The 22,323-nt window shown below is 45.1% G+C and overlaps 1 protein-coding gene across 1 annotated transcript in view; it reads left to right on the top strand.

The window, feature by feature from the left end:
- NOS3 (nitric oxide synthase 3) overlaps positions 1–20,981 on the top strand; it is a 999,469-nt gene extending 978,488 nt beyond the window's left edge. The window contains exon 26 of the mRNA XM_078662772.1: positions 20,251–20,981. Coding sequence (XP_078518898.1) covers positions 20,251–20,361 — 111 coding nt within the window. The 3' untranslated portion in view covers positions 20,362–20,981. The remainder of the gene's footprint in view (positions 1–20,250) is intronic.
- The last annotated feature ends 1,342 nt before the right edge of the window (positions 20,982–22,323 follow it).

A 22,323-nucleotide genomic window follows, 5' to 3' on the forward strand; every position in this document is an offset into this window, starting at 1 on the left:
AAAATTGTTCATGCTACTTTATTATTACAGTTGAAGGCCAAATTCAGGGTGTTGGGAACGCCGTGTGCTAGCTTGCTCAAAGGTCGTTATTTCTGCTCTGGTGAGAACATCATATCATTGAGACTGTCGAAAAAGCTGTCAACAGCTTCCTGTGAAAGTTCCACTAACTCGGAAAAAGGTGTAACCATGCATTCGTGTGCATGATTGTCTCCATTGACGTTTTGATTAGTATTGCTGACAGAAGGTCGTACCTGATCGATGCTGCTTTCATCTTGAACTTCACTACCCCTTAATCGTAGTGGTGAAGTTTCCACGAATGCCGTCATCAGGATTGGCAGCCGTTGAGGGCAGCACAATGCATGAGCCGTTATCGGACCCAACAATGTTTCTGCATCCATAGGCGCATCCGATTGTAGCGTCAGACAGGTGTCCAACACGCATTCTTCTCCGCACAGCAAGCACCTTAATACAGGTAAAACACATCGATGCCACATTGGTCGAAATGAAAGAAACCAAGTCATGTTCAGGTCTCTAAGCCGGGATAGTCCCAGGATTTTTGATATCCGGTCCCGGTATCCAATGGCTCGGATTGTTTCTTCCCTTGTCGCAGGTGTTTTGTCTGTGACATGGTTTGCCATAACGAAATATAAGGACCAAGAATAGGATTCCTGCAATTAGTCCCAAAATGAGGGGAAGTCCGCCAAAAATCGAATGGACGAAATCTGGAAAAATACCCAGTATGGCTTTGAATGGTGTTAATGCCATCGAAAATACTGTCTTAAATACTTTTGAGACTCCACTGGTATCAGAAATATTTAAGATTTCATTCAGGATTTCTGCGAAATGTATGGGGGAATTAGTTGATAACAATGAGTGAATCTCTGCAGTCGTCCTTGCGACTAGGAGATCATACGTTTCTTTTGATGACGTGAGTCTGGTCGGCGTCTGAAGAAGCACTGTTTTCATTCTGCTTAAAGTATCTATTCGAATAGAAGTAATTTTCAAGTTAGGCCATGCCCTTGCCTCCCTGTCTGGAAAGGAGCTGGGGAACAATAAGCGTCCACAGCACATGACCTTCGCAGTCGTAGTTATGAGATAAGCAATCCCGGGCAGTAAACTACAACATCTGCGATCCACAATTAGAATGTAACTCCCGTTATAGAGTCTTTTAAAGAATGGTTCTATCTCTGTTGCAGGTGCGCCTAGCTGGTGACATGAAAGGTTATTTGAGTTCCCTTCACAGGCTCCATGCAAACTAATTCCATTACACAGAAGTGTACCGCTTAGTGACATTGCACAATTATTGCCACTAAGAAACACTTTCTGTCCTTTATTACTGACACATGCATGTGAATAGGGCAAGTTCCATGTTGACTTAATGTACCCTTTTCCCAATTTTTCGTACATGCCAGCCTGTATATATTTTTGGCAGTATTGAAACCTGAAGGTTGATATTAGAATATTAATTATCCCATGTATTATCCATTCACTGACAGGTCGTTCTGACATTGTCACTGGTAATCTCTCGAGTTTCTCAATGCTCAGAATTGTATAATCAGCACCCTTCTGTGCCATACTGATTTGTTTATCAGTAAGGTTAAAGATATTGAATAGTGACGTTATGTTGATTAAACGCCAAGGCACATAGCCTGAACGCAGATTTTGTAACGTCCAGCCAAGCTGTACAATCGAACGCAATTGAGACTGACCGTGTTGGAACAACAGTAAGTCTTGCGATATTATGTCGATTGCTGAAGACACAATGCTGTCCAAAGAAAAAATTCTGGAGGACAGAGTCATTAACCCATTGTCCACTACAGAAAGTGATTTTTTCCAAATTAATACGGTCAATTTCCCGTATACTTTCTGCTGTCTCAATTTGAGTTACCTTCCAGGCCTCGTTGTAAGCTGCATATACAGAGGCTGCTATGAAGCGTTTTTGACGCTGTTTGCGCGGTCCCATAATGAAATCACGCAAGTCAGCACCATCAGTAAGTAAAGTTAGGTGTTGCTTAATTTCTGTCAGTGTGGAAGTTTGTAGCCATTGGAGGCAGAGTTTGCCCACACTGTAGGTGGTGATTATCCCTGGGTGTTGTCTTTGGGAATATCTAGGGTCTGGCCTGGTCAATGTGAACCCCTGTGTTTTGTTCAGGAATTTGTCTTGACAGTTATTAGTATCTGTGGGCCAGATCAACCACTGTTTCCAATCAGGATGTGTTCTGTTTTGGTTTAATACATAGTTTACGTCTATCTCTTCATCTGTAGAGCTATTGCTGTTTATTGTTGGCTTTGGAATAGACGGTTTATTTAAGTCTTTGATTTTGGCTAGGCCAAGACAGGTAGTTTGTTGAACAGTGTCATTCAAAAATATAATTTGTTCTGGGATCATGCAGGCTCTAAACAATGATTCTATCTCTTGTACTTGCCATTCTTTTGTACCCCAAACACTTTTTACTTCAACATTTTTGTCCCAATACTCAAAACCAAAAGTATTCATTTGTTCAAAAAATGAGTCTGAATATATCAATTTCGTATTTGTAAGCATGGTCTTTGACCCTGTCTTATTTGACAATTTGAAATAAAATGTTTCAGCATTACTTGTGTTGAACCCTGAAAAGTATGAATATTTGTCATAAAAGGTTCTTGAGCTTCCTTTTGGAGGGGTTGCACAATGTTCCCATTGATTATAATTTAAAACATTTCTAGGTTGTGCCGATTTATGTAGAAAATGGTTACCATAGTGGTTGTAACGGTACATACTATCATAATTAGTCGAACCCTGCAAATAATCATGTTTGGTAAATTTAGCAGACATCACTAGGTCAGACATCATATCATTAACGCTTTCAAAGTCCCAATCATCAGCAAATGAGCTTGGTTTTACAAAGTCACTCAACGAGATCTTGATTTGTTGTGGATATTTCAGGATTTCAACCGGACCATAAATTTCATAGTCAGTGTTGTCCCATGCTACCCCACCCGGTATAGGATTGGCTGTAAAGTTGACTGAAGAAAGTTCTCTTTTCTCGACGTGTGAAGATGTGTGTGGCTTGAGGATCAAGTTGATTTTCTGGCTTGCTGTGTCCATTTTAGCATATTTTCCCTCAATGAAGCGTCCCAAAGTTAGTACCATGATGAGCCAAAGTATGAGGATAAATGCACCAAAGGCCACCCAAAATTCAATCCATGGAGAAATCAGATAGGTTTCTTTCAGTTGTTTCAAAAGTTATTTAGCTTTATCTTTAAAGGTTTTTGTTGATGGCTGTGTCTTTGATTCACTGAGGTCTTCAGAGAATTCATCGAAGTTTATGAAGTAGCCGGATGCCGTTCTGTCAATTGTTCCAATTGCTTCAGGATTACTGTTTCTTGCATATTCGTTTGTTACTTCGTTGTAGGTTGGTGTGTCTCTACTAAATGTTTTTATTTGGGTTTTTAGAGGTGTGAGTTCCAATGCATTGTTGCATAGTCCTTGTTGTTGTTCTGTAGGCGTTTCGAATGTGATTAGCCTCATAGTTAGGACCTCTGTATTGGTAGCAAACCTTGGTGTTCTGCTACTTATCGGGAGTCCACTTGGCCTACTGTTTTTTATTGGCCACATGATTGTGGTTTTACCAGGTCGATGGATACAACTCGGTTCTCCTTTTTACCAGCAAGCGGCGGTAGTACAACTGATCTTGTCCCGTTGATAGACAAGACAGGAACTGCTTTTCTGTAAGAAGGCCCAATTTCCTTCTTTACCGCGATCTTTTCTGTGACTAGATCCCCGACTTTTGGAATCCAGACAGGTCTTGCTGGGACAGGTGGTGGTTCTTCAGTGGTTGTTGGCTGCTGTTTCAACTTTATGTTGCTCAGGTCTTTTCTTGTTTCGTTTAAGTCCTGCAAAATAGCCAAACGATCTTTGATATCAAAGCTTTTTTCCTTCACCACTGAAGTCTGACTGTCAAGATCTAAGACCATCATCCTAGTTCCAAACAATAATTCGTACGGACTGAATCCCTTCAGAGAATTTCTTGGCAGGTTGTTTAGACTACGTTGGACACTTATTAGATGTTTGACCCACCCAGCTCCCGAACCTAATATCCTTTCTGTTATAGATAGCTTTATGCCTTGGTTTTTACTTTACACCATCCCGTATCCCTCAGGAAGGAAGTGAGAATAATCCTGCTGTGCTATGCTCATTTGGCAATGATTAAACTGAAAACATTGGTCAAACGTAGCATGCTCCTAGCGTATATGCCATTTAGACTCGCAAATCTTTGTATAACAGTCCCGACGTCAGCCGAGTGCTGGGGTCTACATTATAAGTGGAAACTAGTCTTTGTTTGTTAATAGGACGCGTTATTTACACTGGTCTTATTGATTATTGCTTAGCCCTTCTTGAGTGAAACGCCATGGTATTACACCGTTTCTCTCGCCGCTGCGATCTCTGTTGCAGTCCGGGCATTTTTTTACAAAAATGTGATGCTGCAGGCTCATGCCTGGCCACCAGTATACTGATTGTAGTTCTTCCAGAGAATCTTTTAGTTTGAGATGACTAAGACCCTCACCTATATGTGTGTCTACAATTAACAAAGTTCTCCTGTCCATGTTTGGAATTACTCTATCCCCCACTCCAGGGATTCGAGCAAAAGGGACGGAGTTTGCATCGATTATGTATGTATAATTGAGTGGATAGTTGATCGGTAGCGCTGAACAGTCGCCTTTTGATGACGTTCTCACCGCCAGCACTGTTTCACCGTCAATGTATTTCACTGTACGCTTTTTTCTAGCTACGGAAGCCGATTTAGTTGCTACCGCTGTGGCTGTCTCAGCCAATGAATTCCCTGCAACGTGAACGCCATCACGCTGATGACTCAGTGAGTGTGTCACGTGAGTCTTTGGTAGTTCTTTCTGTAACAGAACTATTTGTTCCCAAAGCAGTTTTTGCTTTATTGTTGCACCTGTGTCATCTTTGTAACCGTTTTGAATCCATGTCTGCAAATCGTTGTTATATGATTTGACGCAGTAATATGAATCGGACACTATAAGTGTCGGGAATTCGCGATCTGCATTATCTAGCGCCATTTTCAATGCTATTATTTCAGTCTGTTGTTCTGAATTAGTTTCTACTGAGTGTGTTTTTGTTAATAGAGGTCTTAGTTTACCTCCGCGCCACACTTCTTTTGTAATCTCACATGTGGGGTTGTAAGCTTGTTCTCCCCAAACGGAGGGTTGAGCATGTCCGTCTGTATAGATTACACAAGCGTACTGTCGTAATGGCAGAATGTCGATTGGCAGAGGGAATGTTCTTTCATATTCTAGATTTTTCAATTCTTTTAATTCTGGATCAAAGTAGTATTTTACTCTGTCCGTTGTAATTGAATTCACCCATTGTATCCATTCCGTATTCAATGCTGTTGTTGGTAAATTACACGGTGTTGTTACTGCCTCAAAGGCTGATTCTGCTGTTCTGACTGTGATACGTCTACCGTCAGCTTTATCTTTTTCTCTAGCTATTGCGGTTTGAACTGCATGAACAATGTTTTCTTTAATGCTGAACTTCTTTTCAGCTTCTGTGTACAAGTGTGATTTGAATGCAATTGGTACCTTTTCTCCCTCATTAGAGGTCAGGTATGTGAATCCGCATCTTCCTGGGATGACTCGAATCACAAGATTGCGTGTGTTATCACGTGTTTCTAATTTTGTTTTAATTAACATGTCTGTTTGTAAGGATCTCAGAATTTCTGTGTGTATTTGAGTCCAATTGGTTCTTTTGAAAATCTGGTTTTAATCGATCATAAAGGGGTTTGACCCTTTCTGCGTAATTTGCAATGTATGTTCTTCCGAAATTTAGGAAGCCTAGAATTGACTGTAGGTTTTTTAGTGTTCTAGGTGCTTGGAGTACGGCACATTTCTCTAGGAAATTGTCAGCCAGGCTTTTGCCTTCACTTGATAATTCATATCCTAAGAACAGGACTGTTAGATGGGCAATTCTAGATTTTTTAAAGTTGAATTTGTAACCCTCTGCTGCGAACCCAAGTATTATGGTGTTCACTCTCTTCAAGTGAGTATCCAAGTCATCATCTGTCAAGTATATGTCGTCGACATAAGATAATGCTTCGTCATCATATGTTTGTAGTAACTCAGTTACTCTCGCTGAGAATAATCCTGGGCTGTTCTTGTACCCCTGGGGTAACCGACAGAATTGTTTTTGAGCGCCATTTATTGAGAACGCGGACAAATATCTGCTCTCTGGTGCTATATTTTGACAAAAGAATCCATTAGAGATGTCTAATGTTGTTTTGTATTTTTTGCGCACTATGTTATTCTTTAGTGCAGCACTATGCGAGTTTTGCACTGCAAAAGTTTTGCAACATGAGTTAAGGTGTCTGTAATCTAAAACTAGACGATATGAATTGTCTGGTTTGGAGACCGGAAACAAAGGGTTGTTCATTTGTGAGGTGCAAGTTTCAATCACCCCCTGGTATTCTAGTTGATCTAGGATTTCTTTTACCTGTTTTTTAGCTTCTTGCTTGATTGGGTAATGTCTCTGTGCAGTAGGTTGTGATTTTAACTGGATTTTGTGAGGAGGAGAGTCCTCATCCCATCCTACATGATTTTTATATAAAGCAGGAGCTTGAGCTACTGCCCATTTTCTAGCAAGTGTGTATTTTTTATGAATTGGGATATGATTTGAGAAGGCAGGCATAATTATTCCTTCGCCATGAGGGCAGTCCCTGACGAACTCTGGTGGCCAGTCTTTTTCAGCTAGAAGGATGTCATAGCCCTTGGAGAGATTATCCCAAAATAGTCCCCTTATTTTTCTAGTCTTATCCCCTTCTATACGTAAAGTTATTTCATATATTTTGTGAGGTTTGCTAACTCTGGTGTCTGCAGTTTCCACTTGAAGGTATTCATTCGTGTCCACTGTCTCCAGATGTTTCCTAAGGACTTTGCGAGCTATGCTCACTTCTGCTGCGCTGTCTAGCATTGTCTGAGCCCATTCTCCGTTTTTCAGTTGTGTCCTCAGTATTCTCGGCATTGTTAATTACTTTAATACTGGCTACCTTCTTTTTTGGAAATTGTAATTTCTTTTTTAGATGAGCAGGTTCCTTGTCTTTGGACTTGACGTGCCCTTCTCTTTGTTCTGATCGTCCTCTTCTTTCCGATTTCTGCGAGGAAGTCTGAAAAGATTGAGAGGGGCGTGTATCAATTTCTTGATATCTATCAGGCTTCTTTATATTATCCCTATTTCTAAGGTTGTATCTTTTCCCAGAGGGCTCACTTTGGGGAGACCTGCGTCCTTGGTTTGGAGATCTTTCTCTCCGCCGAGGAGACCTTCCTCTGGACTGGAATTTCTTTTCTTTAGGATTGGATTGTTTGTTTCCATCCCAGCTCTTTTTTTGTGATGTTAAATTATTATTAAAAAATACTTTTTCAGGACTTTCAATCAGTTGGGGTTTTACTGGTATTCCACCTAAACTATCTCTACCTAGTTCCTCATAGGATTTTTCTATAATTCTGACAATTTCAGCTGGTTGGTCTGCTATATCTGTCTCTTTTAACCTTTGGCGGATCGCCACGTTTGCTGCTTCTCCCTTTATGTTGGCTAATAGTATTGCCGAGACCTGCTTGAAGTCTTTTAGTAATTTCATACCAAGAGTTAAAGCGGGTTCTGGACCGTATTCATCTTGAATTTGTTTTAGCACATCTGGTATTACTGAGATGGATGGAACACCATGCGTTTTTGTGTAAATGGAAGCAAAGACTGTACCCCAAGTGTCACAGTCCTCCACGTGTGGTGCGATTCCCATTGGAAGACAGATAGTCAGAATCCTGTGTTTTTCTAACGGGGTGGTGTCTGGAAACACCGCCTCTATTTGGGTGATTTTTTGTGCTAACCAGAATGGTATTTGTTCCCGTTTAGCTGGTACTTTACCTAGGCAGGACTGTATGTTCTGTGGTGTAATTTTATTTGTGTTCCCCTGATGAGGGGTCAGCTGTGGAATTTTAATTGCTGGTTGGATTGTTGAAGTCCGCATTACATATTGGACTAATTGTCTATGTACTTTTATTAATTGTTTTAGTTGTATTAAAAGATCTGCTGCAGACATTCTTTCGATGTCTGGATGTGGTGTGTATCCGGCTAGGACCGGCCACGTTGCTCCTGGTCTACCTAATGGACCGAGCCTGGTGATGTGATTATTATGTTTTAGGGCGCCATTAAACAAGAGCAGGTGCTCTTGAAATTTTAGTGGTACTTCCACCTCCTCGAAAGGAATGTACTCATTAGGAGGTTCCTCTGTTTTGTAATAGTGGAAGTGCTTTGTTACAGCGTTTGCTGCTGGAAAGTGTATCCATGAATAGAATACCTCTGTCTGCCGATATTCGTGTGCCTCTATTACGAATATGACTGTGCCACCTCTAGGTGTCAGTCCATTTTCTATAAGTTTTAAAGTTATGGATTTCCTTATGTTGACCGGGATGAGTATTATATCCGGGTCCGCTTCTTGCATAGTATTATCAGCTGCTACGAGTTCAGCTGCTATTCTAGCTGCCTCTCTTTCTCCTTCACTGTCTGACATTGTACTGTCCAGAAGGTTATTTCGTTTGTTTGCAGATCAGGTTTCTTATGGAAACAAAGATTAGATGCACAATATTTTGGAACAGTGTATCCTTCAACGTTGACTAAACCAAGAACCATACATAGGAGTTTCCTCCTGCGAGGTTTGGCGGATATGACCTTTCACCCACTCCAGACGTCTTTGGAGTATTATGGGAAAAAAGGGGTCTGAGTGAAAAAGCACGACTGAGTTACTCTAATGTCTTGCGTTAGTTTTATCGCCTTTCCAAACGTTTGGGCGCCATGTAGTGTAGTTCCTATTATCCCATTAGGCTCTGCGCATTGGAATAATACCTTCAATAGTATAGGCCTAGACCAGACGTTAACTAGGTCTTCTATTGTCGATATTAGACTTAAAGTTTTGGGTTTGCCAGCTAGCTCAGAGTTCACTAGAAACTTTCTCGAATAGGCAAGGAGGAGTTGAACCTCCCTGGATAGACAAGAAGGGATTTAGTTTCTGACAACCATAGAACATGACAACTTTGCTCTCCCCTAATCAAGAGTGTATCTCTAGAGTCGTGTGAAAACAAAAGACAACTTATTTTACTCAGTCAGTACGTGCATTCTTAGTCTCACCAGATTGTAGAGAAAAGGAAGAGACGGGCGTGTTCAATAAAAGATGGTATTTATTGATCAGTCTCTTTTCTCATACAAGAGAAATGGATCGATATTATCGCAATACTTATGGTTAAGTAAAGTGCATACAATAAAAGCAGAAGTATAAAATAATACTGTAAAAACATTTATATGGTTTCTAAGCCATAAGGTGGTTTAAAATGGATAAAATAGATACATAAATATATACATTTGACTAATTGTACTCAACTGGTGCTTCTAACTACGCCTACCCCAGTGTACCTGACCTAAGCCTAATACGTGGGCGGGAATAGAAAGTAGCAGTTTAAGTTAAGTTTGTTTTGCCAAGTGACTGACTCAAGAATTCTCTGCAAGGGGTTATTCAGTTCTGTACCTGGAATCTAGGATGGTTGAGGGATGGTATCTCTCGTCTTTGGTCTCGATATCCCAGGCTGCCTGCAAGGGCTGCCCGGAAGCGCCGGAGCTGGATTTCTCGGCAGGAGAAAGCAGCGTCTCGTTCTCAGCGCGTCAGGAAGGCGGGGCTGCGCCAGCGGGGTCTGCTCTGCGCTGGGCTTCGGCAAGTCTGGCTGCTCCGATCTCGTCACCACCGCGTGTGTTTGCTTAAGGCAATACCGGTAATATTTATACCTGTAAGGTGCCGAGATTGACGTAAGGATGGACATAGATACGTCAATAAGGATGTCATACGAACTGGTCGTTAGCACATTCTTTTGCTGAAGTTCTCGGTGAAATCAAAACAATGGCCGCAGGGTTTTTCCCAGGTTGTCATAGGTTTGATTTGTTTTGAGAACTCCGTATGCCTTATCAGGGGCTGGAGGAATATTGCTTGTCTAATTAGATGGCAAGCGTTATGACCTAATCAGATAACACGTTCCTGTGCCGTGGTGTGGCTTAATCAGATAACGGTTTCTGCATCATGGGATGGCTGCTAGTTAACTTGTTAACCAGAACAGGGTCAGGAATAGGGGGATCGATACAGAACCTATAGGAATACATCACAGGTCGAGATCAGCAAGAATAATCCTCAGCCTTTCAAGTGATGTCTCTCCTGCACAAATCAGGCTGGAGTTCGGTCTAGAATCGCAAACAATAGCTCAAAACGCCACCTATGTGAAATGCTGGTTTAGGAACAGAAACTCCGATCAAAGCTCTCTGAATTTCCACCAATGGAAAGAGATAAACTCAAGCAAAGCCTAGCTGACAGCATCTATAAATCGCCTAGGCCTGAAGGAGCTCTGGGAAACCTCGGGAGCGCAGAACAGCTTCTAGTCTTTGGTAAATAAGACAGTGAAAAGGCTGTCAGTAGTAGAGGACAAAGAAGCGCTCAGGGGAAGGTCTCATGGTTGGTGCGTGCTGCAGAGTTATACAAGCCCCTGCCCGCAAAACTATCTGTGTGCTGGCTTCAGCAGGAGATTAAAAGAGAAATATCTCCGGTTTCGAATGGGAATTCTTCCCGTCTTGCCGCATCTTCCACCATGGAAGCGATTCGCAGAAATAACTAAGTGCCGTCTTTGCTGGAAAGCAGAAAGGAGCATCACACACCTACTATGCACCTGCCGCGGACTGGACCCTGAACGACTTTTGTTTTTTAAATCACTTTTCAACATCAAGAGGATAAGAACCTGCAGACAAGCAGTGAAGGCTTCCTTTGGAGGAGGAGACCTACAGCTGGCATGCCAGTTCATACAATTTATGGGGGTGGTAGAGGAGAAAATGAAGTGACCCGGCGCACCATAAACAGCTTCGAACACGGGCCCACCATCCCCCAGAATTGGCACTCTTTTACTTGGAAAACGCCTGACACAAAAAGCTTTCCTTTTAATACATCAAAAATAATCTTTTGTTAACTACTGGGCACTTGACACGCTACGGACCTGTAGCATCCCCATTATAAAATCTGACTACAAGGCTGCTATACGATGCTACTAATCTTGTTATTTTTAGATATACATGTAAACCATATGCTCTATTTTATTCATGTTTTTATGTTACATGTTGGACTAAGGACCGCCCAAAGCTCATCAGATGAATAGATACTCCTGTTGGAGCACGGCACAAGCCAGCTGAACAGGAAACGCTGGGTTAATCTAAACTGTCCCATAGCTCTTTTTATTGTTGATCTGCATAAATGATGAAATTGTAGTTTTATTTTGATGAATGTTTGTCTTGAGCGATTATTTTTGTAAAGGTTTTTATTAACTTATACAATAAATGTACTTACTTAAAAAAGAAGTTGGATGTTGGTATTTTTGTTTAAAATGCTTTTATTTTAAGAAATGGCCTGTTTTTATCCACCATTGAACAAGAATCCTTTTAACTGCATTAATGTGCTCTGCACAGAGGCTTCCAGGTTTTTAGAGGTACTTGACATAGAGCCTGAAACCGCCTGATTGATGGAATCCATAATAAAAGAATTCAAATTTTCTCTAAATACTTGCGCTTTTGCCTCTTTGTTAAAGTTTGAATCATCTTCTGACATGATAACTAGAATATTGAGGCTGTTAAACAATTTAAGATTAGATTAAGCGAATGAAGGCTGCACAAGTAAATCACTCTGAACTTGTAAGCACAGGAATAAGATTAACCATATATAACAATATTAATAATAATAACAAAATGATTTGAAATTAACAAGAAATTAATGTATAGCCCAATTGCAGGTCTGACAGGAAAAGAAGGTCGGTCATCAAAAGATTTTTGAGAAGTTGTCTCAACTGGTAAGACGTAAATACTAGGTCAGGTGATCCATTGTACTGCGCCTAACAACCGATTATTTTTAAGGTTTATAAACATACCAGAGGTACTCATTGAATAAATAAGATTTTGAGTATACCTCTAGGTATATTTAATCACTTTTTCTTCCCCTAAAAAAACAAGACACAGTGTACTGTCCTGATCTGAGATTTATAAGAACTCCTAGGGATAGACTAGCTTTCCCTAGTTGAGTCCGTTGGGGCGGCACTGTCCTACCCCGGTGTGAGAGGTCATCAAATGATGAAGCATGCCTCGATAAGTTGAGGGTGAGACGACTTCTCAAAAATCTTTTGATGACCCACATCTAAGAGTAGTCATTAAAGCAAATAGGATATAGCTGACATATTAATACCCTCAATTATAATTCTTGTGTTGCATCCTTTCAGAGGATATACTTGAGGTAGATCCTCCATCACTCTCTTCTTACGGATTTATAGGAAAAGGAGGTGAACAGTAGAAACTCCTGAAACCGGAGAAAAGATTCTGCCTGGTACAGGGGTATGTTTGTTGAGTGTTGGCCTGGAATGGGGAAACTCCCAAAGGGTGGCCCCGAGAAGATCAAAAAGGCTTACTTATCTCAACTGCATTGAACAAGAAAAGAAGGCTTGTAGCTTGCAGCCAAGACTAATATTGATGCAGGTTACTGATGATTGGTTGTTCTCTTAATGGCATAATACTATAGTAATTTTCCAGAAGATATCTGGATAAGGGGGTTTGTTTTTATTTTGGCTGCTGTTTAATTCGAGCACGAACGGAAAGCATAATATGAGCTTACGGTCTTTCAATAAAGTCAGACTACCTGAACTGGGTTATGAGTGTCAGGGCTACTTTTGGGATTGGTCCGATTAAAAGCCCTGCTTCCTGTTCTAATAGGAACGTTTATGGCATGAGGTTTAAAATCTGAGGTCCTATTATGCACAAGTCACTCAATGGCTTTCTCCAAGTTTATGTTGCATAATCATACTTTGGGTGTTATTTACTTCTTACCGGAGAGATGGGAGCAAACCAACAATCATTCAAATGGTTGTGTTCATAATACAGAACCCTGAGCGTTTCACCTGTCAGGTGCCCCACAAGACTTACCTCTGCTTGTGAAGCAATTCCGCAGAGACGACAAGAGCACCCGTCCCTGTACCCACCTGACCCTCGTGGAAGGTAAGACCTAGCAGGGATGAGATGGACGCAGGGAAGGGAGCCAGGATGTAGAGGCTTAACGTGAGTGGGGAGCTTGCGGGGTATCCCGGTGCCAGCTGGAAACCAGAAAAGAACCAGATCAGAAAAAGAGCCAGATCAGAAAGGAACCACCCCTCCCGTTTTCAGCTCAACCCCTCATAACACACACAGAAACTAGTTTCCTTCCGGGAACTCACCAGTGCTTCTGGAGACTGCGGTACCCAGACATCTTTTCAGCTCCTGATAAGGACAGCTAAGGTGAGGCACTCCTGCGCGGGGCACCCAAGCTAAAACCAAAGGAAAGCGCTCCTGCGCAAGGTACAAATAAACAAAATGTCAAACCAGAAGGCAAAGCGCTCCTGCGCGTGTAGCATGTATTAGAACTTAGTCACGAAACTTGTGGCATCCCTGGTAAACAAAACAAGCTATGTACAATGCTCCAGCTTAGCGGAGCAATTCCCCCAAACTGCGCTCCTGCGCGATGGGGAAACCAATTATCTATGAAAACAAAACCCAAAGTAAAGCACTCCTGTGCAAAAGGCCCTTAACCCCCGTCCAGCGCTCCTGCGCGGCAAGGGTTAAAGGAGGCAAAATATGTACAGCCCTGAATAGCGCTCCAGCGCGGAGAACCACGAGGAAAACAAGCAAGCGCTCCTGCGCGAGTTCGTGTGATGCAAGATAATAAGCACTCCGGCGCGGCATAGACCTAGCAACAAACAGCGCTCCAGCGCGGCTTGAACCAACAACAGACAGCGCTCCGGCGCGGCGTAGTCCAGCAGGTAACTGACGCATCTCAGCTCCGGTAATCGCATCCGCGTCTCAGGAGCATCCAGAAAGGATTCGAAGCACTGAGCCGGCGGGAAACGCGATGTTTAAGCGTTTCCCCGGAAGTGCTTCAGTGCTCCCAGGTCAGCTGCCCAGAACTAGACTGGGACTCAACTTCCGCCCGGAAGTGAGTATCCCGGCAATTCTGTGTGTGCGTAGCGAGGATGGCAGGGAGTGGCAATCGCCGCGAACCGTGACAGCACCCCCCCCTAGAACAGATCCCCCCAACACCCCCGGAAATCAGAAAGGGGAGGCAGGGCGAGGGCTTAGAGGGTGACTCAGATGAAAAGCCCGGACCAGAACAGGAGCATGGCGCACATGGGACAAGGGCTCCCAGGACCGCTCATCGGGAAAGTACCCCTTCCAGTCCACCAGGTAGAATAGCTTACCCCTGGTACGACGAGACCCCAAGATAGCCCTGACCTCATACTCAACATGGTCCTCCACCACCACCGGAGAAGGAGGAGAGGGAACAGAGCCGCCAGAATGGACCGCATGCAGAAGGGAGACATGGAAGACCGGGTGGATCTTCATGTGTGGAGGAAGCGAGAGCCGCATGGCCACAGGGTTGACCACTTTCTCGATGACAGAGGGACCCATAAAACGAGGCAACAGTTTCTTGGGTCCGTGCACATTGAGGTGCCGAATGGAAAGCCATACCCTATCACCCGAGCGGTATGCGGGTTCCTTCTGTCTATGTGCGTCAGCATGCGCATTGTAGGTGTCCTTCGCCTTGGCCAGCTCGAACCGTGCTTGCTGCCAGAGCCTGCGCAGCGAATCATGATAGGACCGTACTGTGGGTAGCTGGCTATCCAGGGGTTCCTCCCAGGCAGTGGTGCGAGGGTGACGTCCGTGGAGGCAAAAGAAAGGGGACATGCCGATGGCCGAATGCTTGCTGTTGTTGTACGCGTATTCCGCCATCCATAGCACCTCAGACCATTCCTTCTCAACCATAAGCAGCAAACAGCGGAGGTACTGCTCCATGGTGTGGTTTGTTCTTTCGGCCTGACCATCGGTCTGGGGGTGGTACGCTGAGGATAGGCGTATGTCCATCTCGAGTATCCTGCATACCTCCTTCCAGAAGCGGGACACGAATTGCGATCCCCGATCCGTTATGACCACTGACGGAATGCCATGGAGGCGAACCACCTCTTGTACGAAGATCAAGGCCAGTTCTGCTGCTGTGGGTAATTTCACCAAGGGTACGAAATGCGCCATCTTGGAGAGGTGATCCACTATGGTGAGAACCGTGGTGTGACCCGTCTTGGTGAGCGGGAGCTCGACCACGAAATTCATGGAGATGGTGTGCCACGGATACGGCGGTACAGGAATGGAACGCAGAAGGCCAACAGAAGGCTCTGAACTGTTCTTGCCTAGCAGAATAACGGCGCAGTTTGTCACATGGTTTCTCGTGTCGGTCACCATTGTTGGCCACCAGAACCGTCTCTGTACGAGATCGAGTGTCTTGTGATAGCCAGGGTGGCCGGAGAGGATATGATCATGACACAGGCAGAGTGCTCTTTTCTGTCCAGGCACCCCCGGAAGGTACAGCTGTTCTCCTCTGTATAGTAACCCGTTCACACATGTCACACCTTCGTCACCCTCTGCCAGGACCACTGGATCGGACTGCTTCGTGTCTTGTTTCGCCTGGGTGATGAAGTCCGTGGATGCGACTATGCCCTGGAAGTGTTTCTCCGGTATTATGGAGACAGGCTCGATGTCTTCGGCATCCTCGTCGGCTTCATCTAGCTGCGAAAGAGCATCCGCTTTGGCGTTGTCTTTCCTGGGCCGGAACGTGATCACAAAGTTGTACTCATTGAAGAACAGGGTCCATCGAAGCTGTCGGGCTGTGAGGGCACGTGCTGATCGTAGAAACTGGAGGTTTCTGTGATCTGTGTAGATGGTTACTGTGTGTTTGGCGTCTTTCAGGAAGTGGCGCCATTCCTCGAATGCTGTCTTGATGGCAAGGAGCTCCCGATCAGACACGGTGTAGTTGCGTTCAGCGGGTTGGAGCTTCTTGGAGTAAAAGGCCACAGGATGCAGCTGTCCTGTGCTGGTACTTCTTTGTGATAGCACTCCCCCTATGGCGTCCTTAGAGGCATCTGCCTCCACTATGAAGGGTTGCTCGGTATCAGGGTGCACCAGGACCGGGGCTACGGTAAAACGCCTTTTCAGTTCTTGGAAGGCGTTGTCTGCTTTTTGATCCCAACCAAAACGCACCCCTTTGCGCAACAAGCGTGTGATAGGGGCCACCATCTCGGAGAAACCTGTAATGAATCGACGGTAGTAGTTGGAAAAACCGAGGAACCTTTGGACCCTTTTTATGGACTCCGGGGTAGGCCAAGACAAGATGGCTTCCACTTTCTTGTTGTCCATTTGGATGCCTGCCGGAGTGATGATGTGCCCCAGGAACTCAACAGAGGTGACGTGAAAAACGCTCTTCTCCAATTTCACGTACAAACGTGCTTTTCCAACTGTTGGAGGACGGAATGCACGTGCTGAACGTGTTCTGCGGTGGTCTGTGAGTATATCAAGATGTCGTCTATGTAGACGATACAGAAGACGTCGATGAAGTCCCTCAACACCTCATCGATGAAAAACTGGAACGCTGCGGGGCGTTACAGAGTCCGAAAGGCATGACCTGGTATTCGAACAGACCGAACTTCGTCCGGAAGGCGGTCTTCCATTCGTCTCCCTTTCAGACTCTGACAAGATGGTAAGCACCCCGCAGGTCGAGCTTTGTGTAAATGGAGGCGTTCTTTACCTGGTCCAGGAGATTGGAGATCAACGGTAGTGGGTACCGGTTCTTCACGGTGATGGCGTTCATCGAGCGGAAGTCTATACAGGTCCTCAGATGATATCCCCTTCCTGCTTCGACACGAAGAAAAGAGGAGAGGAAACCGGATACCTGGAATGACGAATGAACCCGTTGTCCAGGTACTCGTCCAGATAGGAGCGGAGGTGGATGTTCTCCTTTTCCGTGAGCGAATAAATCCTGCTGCATGGCAACGTGGAGCCGGGGATCAGGTCCATTCGGCAGTCGAATGACCGATGTGGTGGCAGAGTGTTGGCTCCCTTCCTGTCGAACACTTCTGCTAGGTCCAGATATTCCTTCGGTATGGTTGCTTGGGAAACCATCCCCATGCCTTGTACTGGCAGCGAGCGTGCTTGTATGGAGCGAGCGCCTAGCAGGTCGTCCTTCGCGTAACAGGAGCTACAGCAGTGTTCCGAATCCAGGTGTATGATTCTGGTCACCCAATCGATGCGGGGATTGTGCTTCACCAACCACGGCAAACCCAAAATCATCTTGAATTGAGGGGCGTCGATGACGTCAAAGCTGATGGTCTCGGCGTGGTTGTTTGCAAAGGACATAGTCCTGTTCTCTGTTCGGTGTCTGATAGGGCCGGAAGTCAGGTCCGTTCCATCAACAGCCTTGACGGTTTTTGGTTGTGCTTTCGACACTGTGTCAATGCCCAAGGCACGGGAAAACGCTGTATCGATAAAGCTGCCTGTCGCACCGGAATCCAACATAGCGGTCACCAACCAAGTCCTGCCCGCCAGATTCCGTAGGGACACTTCCATGCCTACGCGGCGACTACCGTTGAATACTGCAGGGATCGCTGAGGTACAAGACGAAGAACCCAGAGGACGGATCCCCTTGTCTACTGGGTTGTCTCGTTTCCCGTCTTGTCACCCTTGGTGATGGGCAACGCAAAAGGCCTTCTGCCCCGAGTTTTCGTTGGTTTTGCCGGGCATTCCCTTACGTACGAAGTGTCCACTTTTACCACAGTACAGGCTCTGGTTCTGCTTCCTCCTTTTTTTCCCTTTCTTGACTGGTCAAGGGTCCTCTTATGTCGCCGATCTGCATGGGTTCGGAAGCTTCGCCCTGGGGAGCGGATTCTTCTTTGGCCTTCTCGGCGCCCTTGTCCCCAAAGGACAAGAAACGGTTGTCACTGCCTTTCCCCTTGTCTGTCTTTCTTTCCTGTAGTCGGAAGTTCATTTTCACCACCATGTCGATGAACGGTCCTATTACGTCAGGCGGATCGGGATACTGTGATATGAGATCCTTCAGGTCATCACGCAATCCCCGATAGAACACCGATACTTTCTTATCCTCAGCCAGTGGGCCTCGATAACAAGCCTGCTGAACATGGTGATGTAATGGAGCAGGTCTTGGTTGCCTTGTCTTAGGTTGAGCAACTCATTGTCTGCAGCTTGCACAAAGGTATGGCGAGCGAACATACGCCGCATGGCTTCCTTAAACATCGGCAGATGGTTGAGCATGGGATCGTCGTTCTCTACCAAGGCAATGGACCACTGAGCGGCATCCCCGCCCATGTACGACAGTATATAAGCGACCTTGGATGCATCATCGGGAAAGGCCGCGGTCCTTGCCATGAAATGCAGGTGGCATTGATGGATGAATATTCCTTACTAGGTGCTGTCACCGTAGAAGCGTTCGGGTGGTGCTAGCTGTACAGGATGAGGAGTGATGACTTGAATGGCTGTGTCTTGGTTGGTGGCGGCGGAGGACCCCCCAAAGGTAAACGTAGGCTGTCTCAACAGACCTTCTTGTCTGACTCTAGGACTGGGAGTGGTTCCCCAAGGACTGGTGACCCCGGCTGCCATTTGGCCCTGTAGGGCTGTTATGTCATGGCGCAAGCTAAGGTTCTCTGTCTGCATGGCAGCCAGCATGACTGCTATGTCTTGCAAGGTGACCTCCGGTTCGCCCATGTCGTCTGGGTGGAATAGTTATCGTGGGCTTCGAATTCTGTCAGGTGCCCCACAAGACTTACCTCTGCTTGTGAAGCAATTCCGCAGAGACGACAAGAGCACCCGTCCCTGTACCCACCTGACCCTCGTGGAAGGTAAGACCCAGCAGGGATGAGATGGACGCAGGGAAGGGAGCCAGGATGTAGAGGCTTAACGTGAGTGGGGAGCTTGCGGGGTATCCCGGTGCCAGCTGGAAACCAGAAGAGAACCAGATCAGAAAAAGAGCCAGATCAGAAAGGAACCACCCCTCCCGTTTTCAGCTCAACCCCTCATGACACACACAGAAACTAGTTTCCTTCCGGGAACTCACCAGTGCTTCTGGAGACTGCGGTACCCAGACATCTTTTCAGCTCCTGATAAGGACAGCTAAGGTGAGGCGCTCCTGCGCGGGGCACCCAAGCTAAAACCAAAGGAAAGCGCTCCTGCGCAAGGTACAAATAAACAAAATGTCAAAACAGAAGGCAAAGCGCTCCTGCGCGTGTAGCATGTATTAGAACTTAGTCACGAAACTTGTGGCATCCCTGGTAAACAAAACAAGCTATGTACAATGCTCCAGCTTAGCGGAGCAATTCCCCCAAACTGCGCTCCTGCGCGATGGGGAAACCAATTATCTATGAAAACAAAACCCAAAGTAAAGCACTCCTGTGCAAAAGGCCCTTAACCCCCGTCCAGCGCTCCTGCGCGGCAAGGGTTAAAGGAGGCAAAATATGTACAGCCCTGAATAGCGCACCAGCGCGGAGAACCACGAGGAAAACAAGCAAGCGCTCCTGCGCGAGTTCGTGTGATGCAAGATAATAAGCACTCCGGCGCGGCGTAGACCTAGCAACAAACAGCGCTCCAGCACGGCTTGAACCAACAACAGACAGCGCTCCAGCGCGGCGTAGTCCAGCAGGTAACTGACGCGTCTCAGCTCCGGTAATCGCATCCGCGTCTCAGGAGCATCCAGAAAGGATTCGAAGCACTGAGCCGGCGGGAAACGCGATGTTTAAGCGTTTCCCCCTGAAGTGCTTCAGTGCTCCCAGGTCAGCTGCCCAGAACTAGACTGGGACTCAACTTCCGCCCGGAAGTGAGTATCCCGGCAATTCTGTGTGTGCGTAGCAAGGATGGCAGGGAGCGGCAATCGCCGCGAACCGTGACATCACCAGGACTCCACTTCAGATCCCGAAATTGTAGTCTATAGGCTTTTAAGTCCCATCCTATACTCTCTATCAGAGCTTTTTTTTAAAACAGGGTAAGGATTAATTCCATCTGTTGTTGTGGACTGATCAGTTTCTTATAAATCTCAGGTAAGAAAAGGAGCTATGTACTTTAGAATAATTTTCAATCCATAGTCAAATATTTTTTTCCTAACTTTCATAAGTAGGGAGTAGTTTACTACTTTAGCAACATTGTTATTAGTGGTCCTAATAGAACATGCTCTTGGTATGTTGTATCACTGGCTTGCTGCTGAGTCTAATGAGGGTCAGATTTACAGATTTTTTGATAGTGCTTTCCTCATACTTTTTCTTATCTTGTTTCCCCGCCAGGACCAGAACAGATATCATGAAGACATATTTGGCATCACTCTAAGGACCCACGAGGTGACCGCCAAGGTACGATGCCAATCCTTCTCGCTACAGGAGAAGAGAGGAGCATGAGAGCGGTCCGCTGGTTCACAACCAAAATGGGCGGCTGCAGCTGGGTGAAGAAGGAAGACAGAGTTTCAGCAGGACAACATGCTTCGTGGGGGAATCGAGTGCCCTGCTCTTCCTGACAACACTAGAAGTATCTCCCATTGTGACAAAACAAGTGCTGAGCCTAAATACACATTCTCCTTGAAATGACGCCTATGCATGGACGAGGCCTACACAAGCATGAGTGTTTCATCATCTGACTAAGCATGTTTATGCCCTTATATAAACACCTGCTTTCTCTCCACCATAAAGAACCTTAACTCTACACTGGCACAGGCAAGGTGCAGTTCTCTTACCGCCCATTGAATTGTCCGAACCCACTGCAGACAGGGACTCAGGTTAAGTTAAGCATGATAATTCTCTGTGGATCTCTTCATCTCATATAACTCATATAACAACCACCATAAATTATTCCTAAACGGTTGTCAATGATATTTCTTTTACAGATGTTAGTATTTTTTCCAATAAAGTAATTTTAAGTTTGAAAATCAGAAGGAAGGTAGGGTGAAATGCTGTAAATTTCAATTTCCTAAATAAATCAAATGTAAACAAATACATAGTATTAAAACTAGTGTGTCCTTGTTGGAGTGTGTGCTGCTCTTGTTTTGCGGCAGAAACACACAGTAGACTACTACCTGTAGAAATACACGCAAGGCACATTCAAGGCACCCTGCGCACACCCATCACCGACCCTGGAGCGGACATCACAATGCCAAGAAATTGACTGACACTATTGTATTGAAAATAAGCCTCATTGTCACACATTCTTGCTCTGAGCCGTTACAAAAATGATAATAGAAATAGGAAAAAGGTTTGACACAAAAGTGACCAGGCGGGAGTTGCGGGGAGTCATGAAGCGGATTACTGACGCGAGAGAGTCTATTCCAAAGCACCAGGGAGGGTGACTCTTTCATTTTGGGCCTCAGCATCCCCGTGTAGTGTCCAGGGGCACGCGGCTACTGGTGAAGGAGTGCTGAAAAGGCCTTTGGCGTATCCACAAATCTACCATTATTTGCTGGGGGCACCCCTCTCTCCCCTGTATAAGCATGGCTCGTCTTAGTAACTGCACCCTGTGTATCAGCACTAGTGCCAACACCGTCGGTGGATGAACAGCAGCTGCTCCCATTTGGATCATGCATTTTCTGCCATCACTTGATTGGTGCATAAAATTCAAGTAATACGGAAATAATGGAAATGAAAAGGGCGAAGTAAGGTTTGCAGACAGTATTCCTCATTTATGTTTTTTGTACATATGTAAATGGAGCGCAAAGACTCTAGATGCCTGCTAATGTTGTGTGATTATGAGTGTTTTGAACCTGCAATTTATTCTGGGATCTTAATGACCCCTTTAATGCATTTGATTAGGAGACCTGATCCAGGAGCATCTGCTTGTTTCATGTCTTATTTTATTTTACTAATGTTTTCAATTCTCTGTGGCCTGATGTCTGTTGTAGACACTACGACAAAATGTTGGAAGCAATATTTGAAAGATGACCATTTGTTGGTTGGTGTGGACGGCTATATGAGAGAGGGTTGGCCTAAAAAGGGTGGTGTAAGTTATGGGGGAGAAATCATATTGGCACGTGCTGGGTGAATGGATGCTGGATGGAGGCTTGATCCCGACATTTTGGACTGTGGGTGGTACCTGTAGGAATGAGGCAAAAGGTTATAGAGTTAGCCAGTGTGGACTTCAGAAATATCAGGGAAATTAAAGGCATGCCAGATATGTCTGGTGGCTTGCTTTGGACAGGGAGGTAAGGTGTTTTATAAGGAATTGTGTGGTGTATTTGGTGAGTGGCATGTCTCAAGTTACCATGTTTGACCCTTTGAAGGAGAGATAGTGTGGTAAGATGACTTTAGATGGTCCTGTTAAGGTTTTTGAATCTACACCGAGGTTTGCTTTCGGTATGTTGGTCAGAGTTTCAT

The sequence above is a fragment of the Lissotriton helveticus genome, chromosome 10 (assembly GCF_964261635.1).
Source record: "Lissotriton helveticus chromosome 10, aLisHel1.1, whole genome shotgun sequence".
NCBI classification, from domain to species: Eukaryota; Metazoa; Chordata; class Amphibia; order Caudata; family Salamandridae; genus Lissotriton; species Lissotriton helveticus.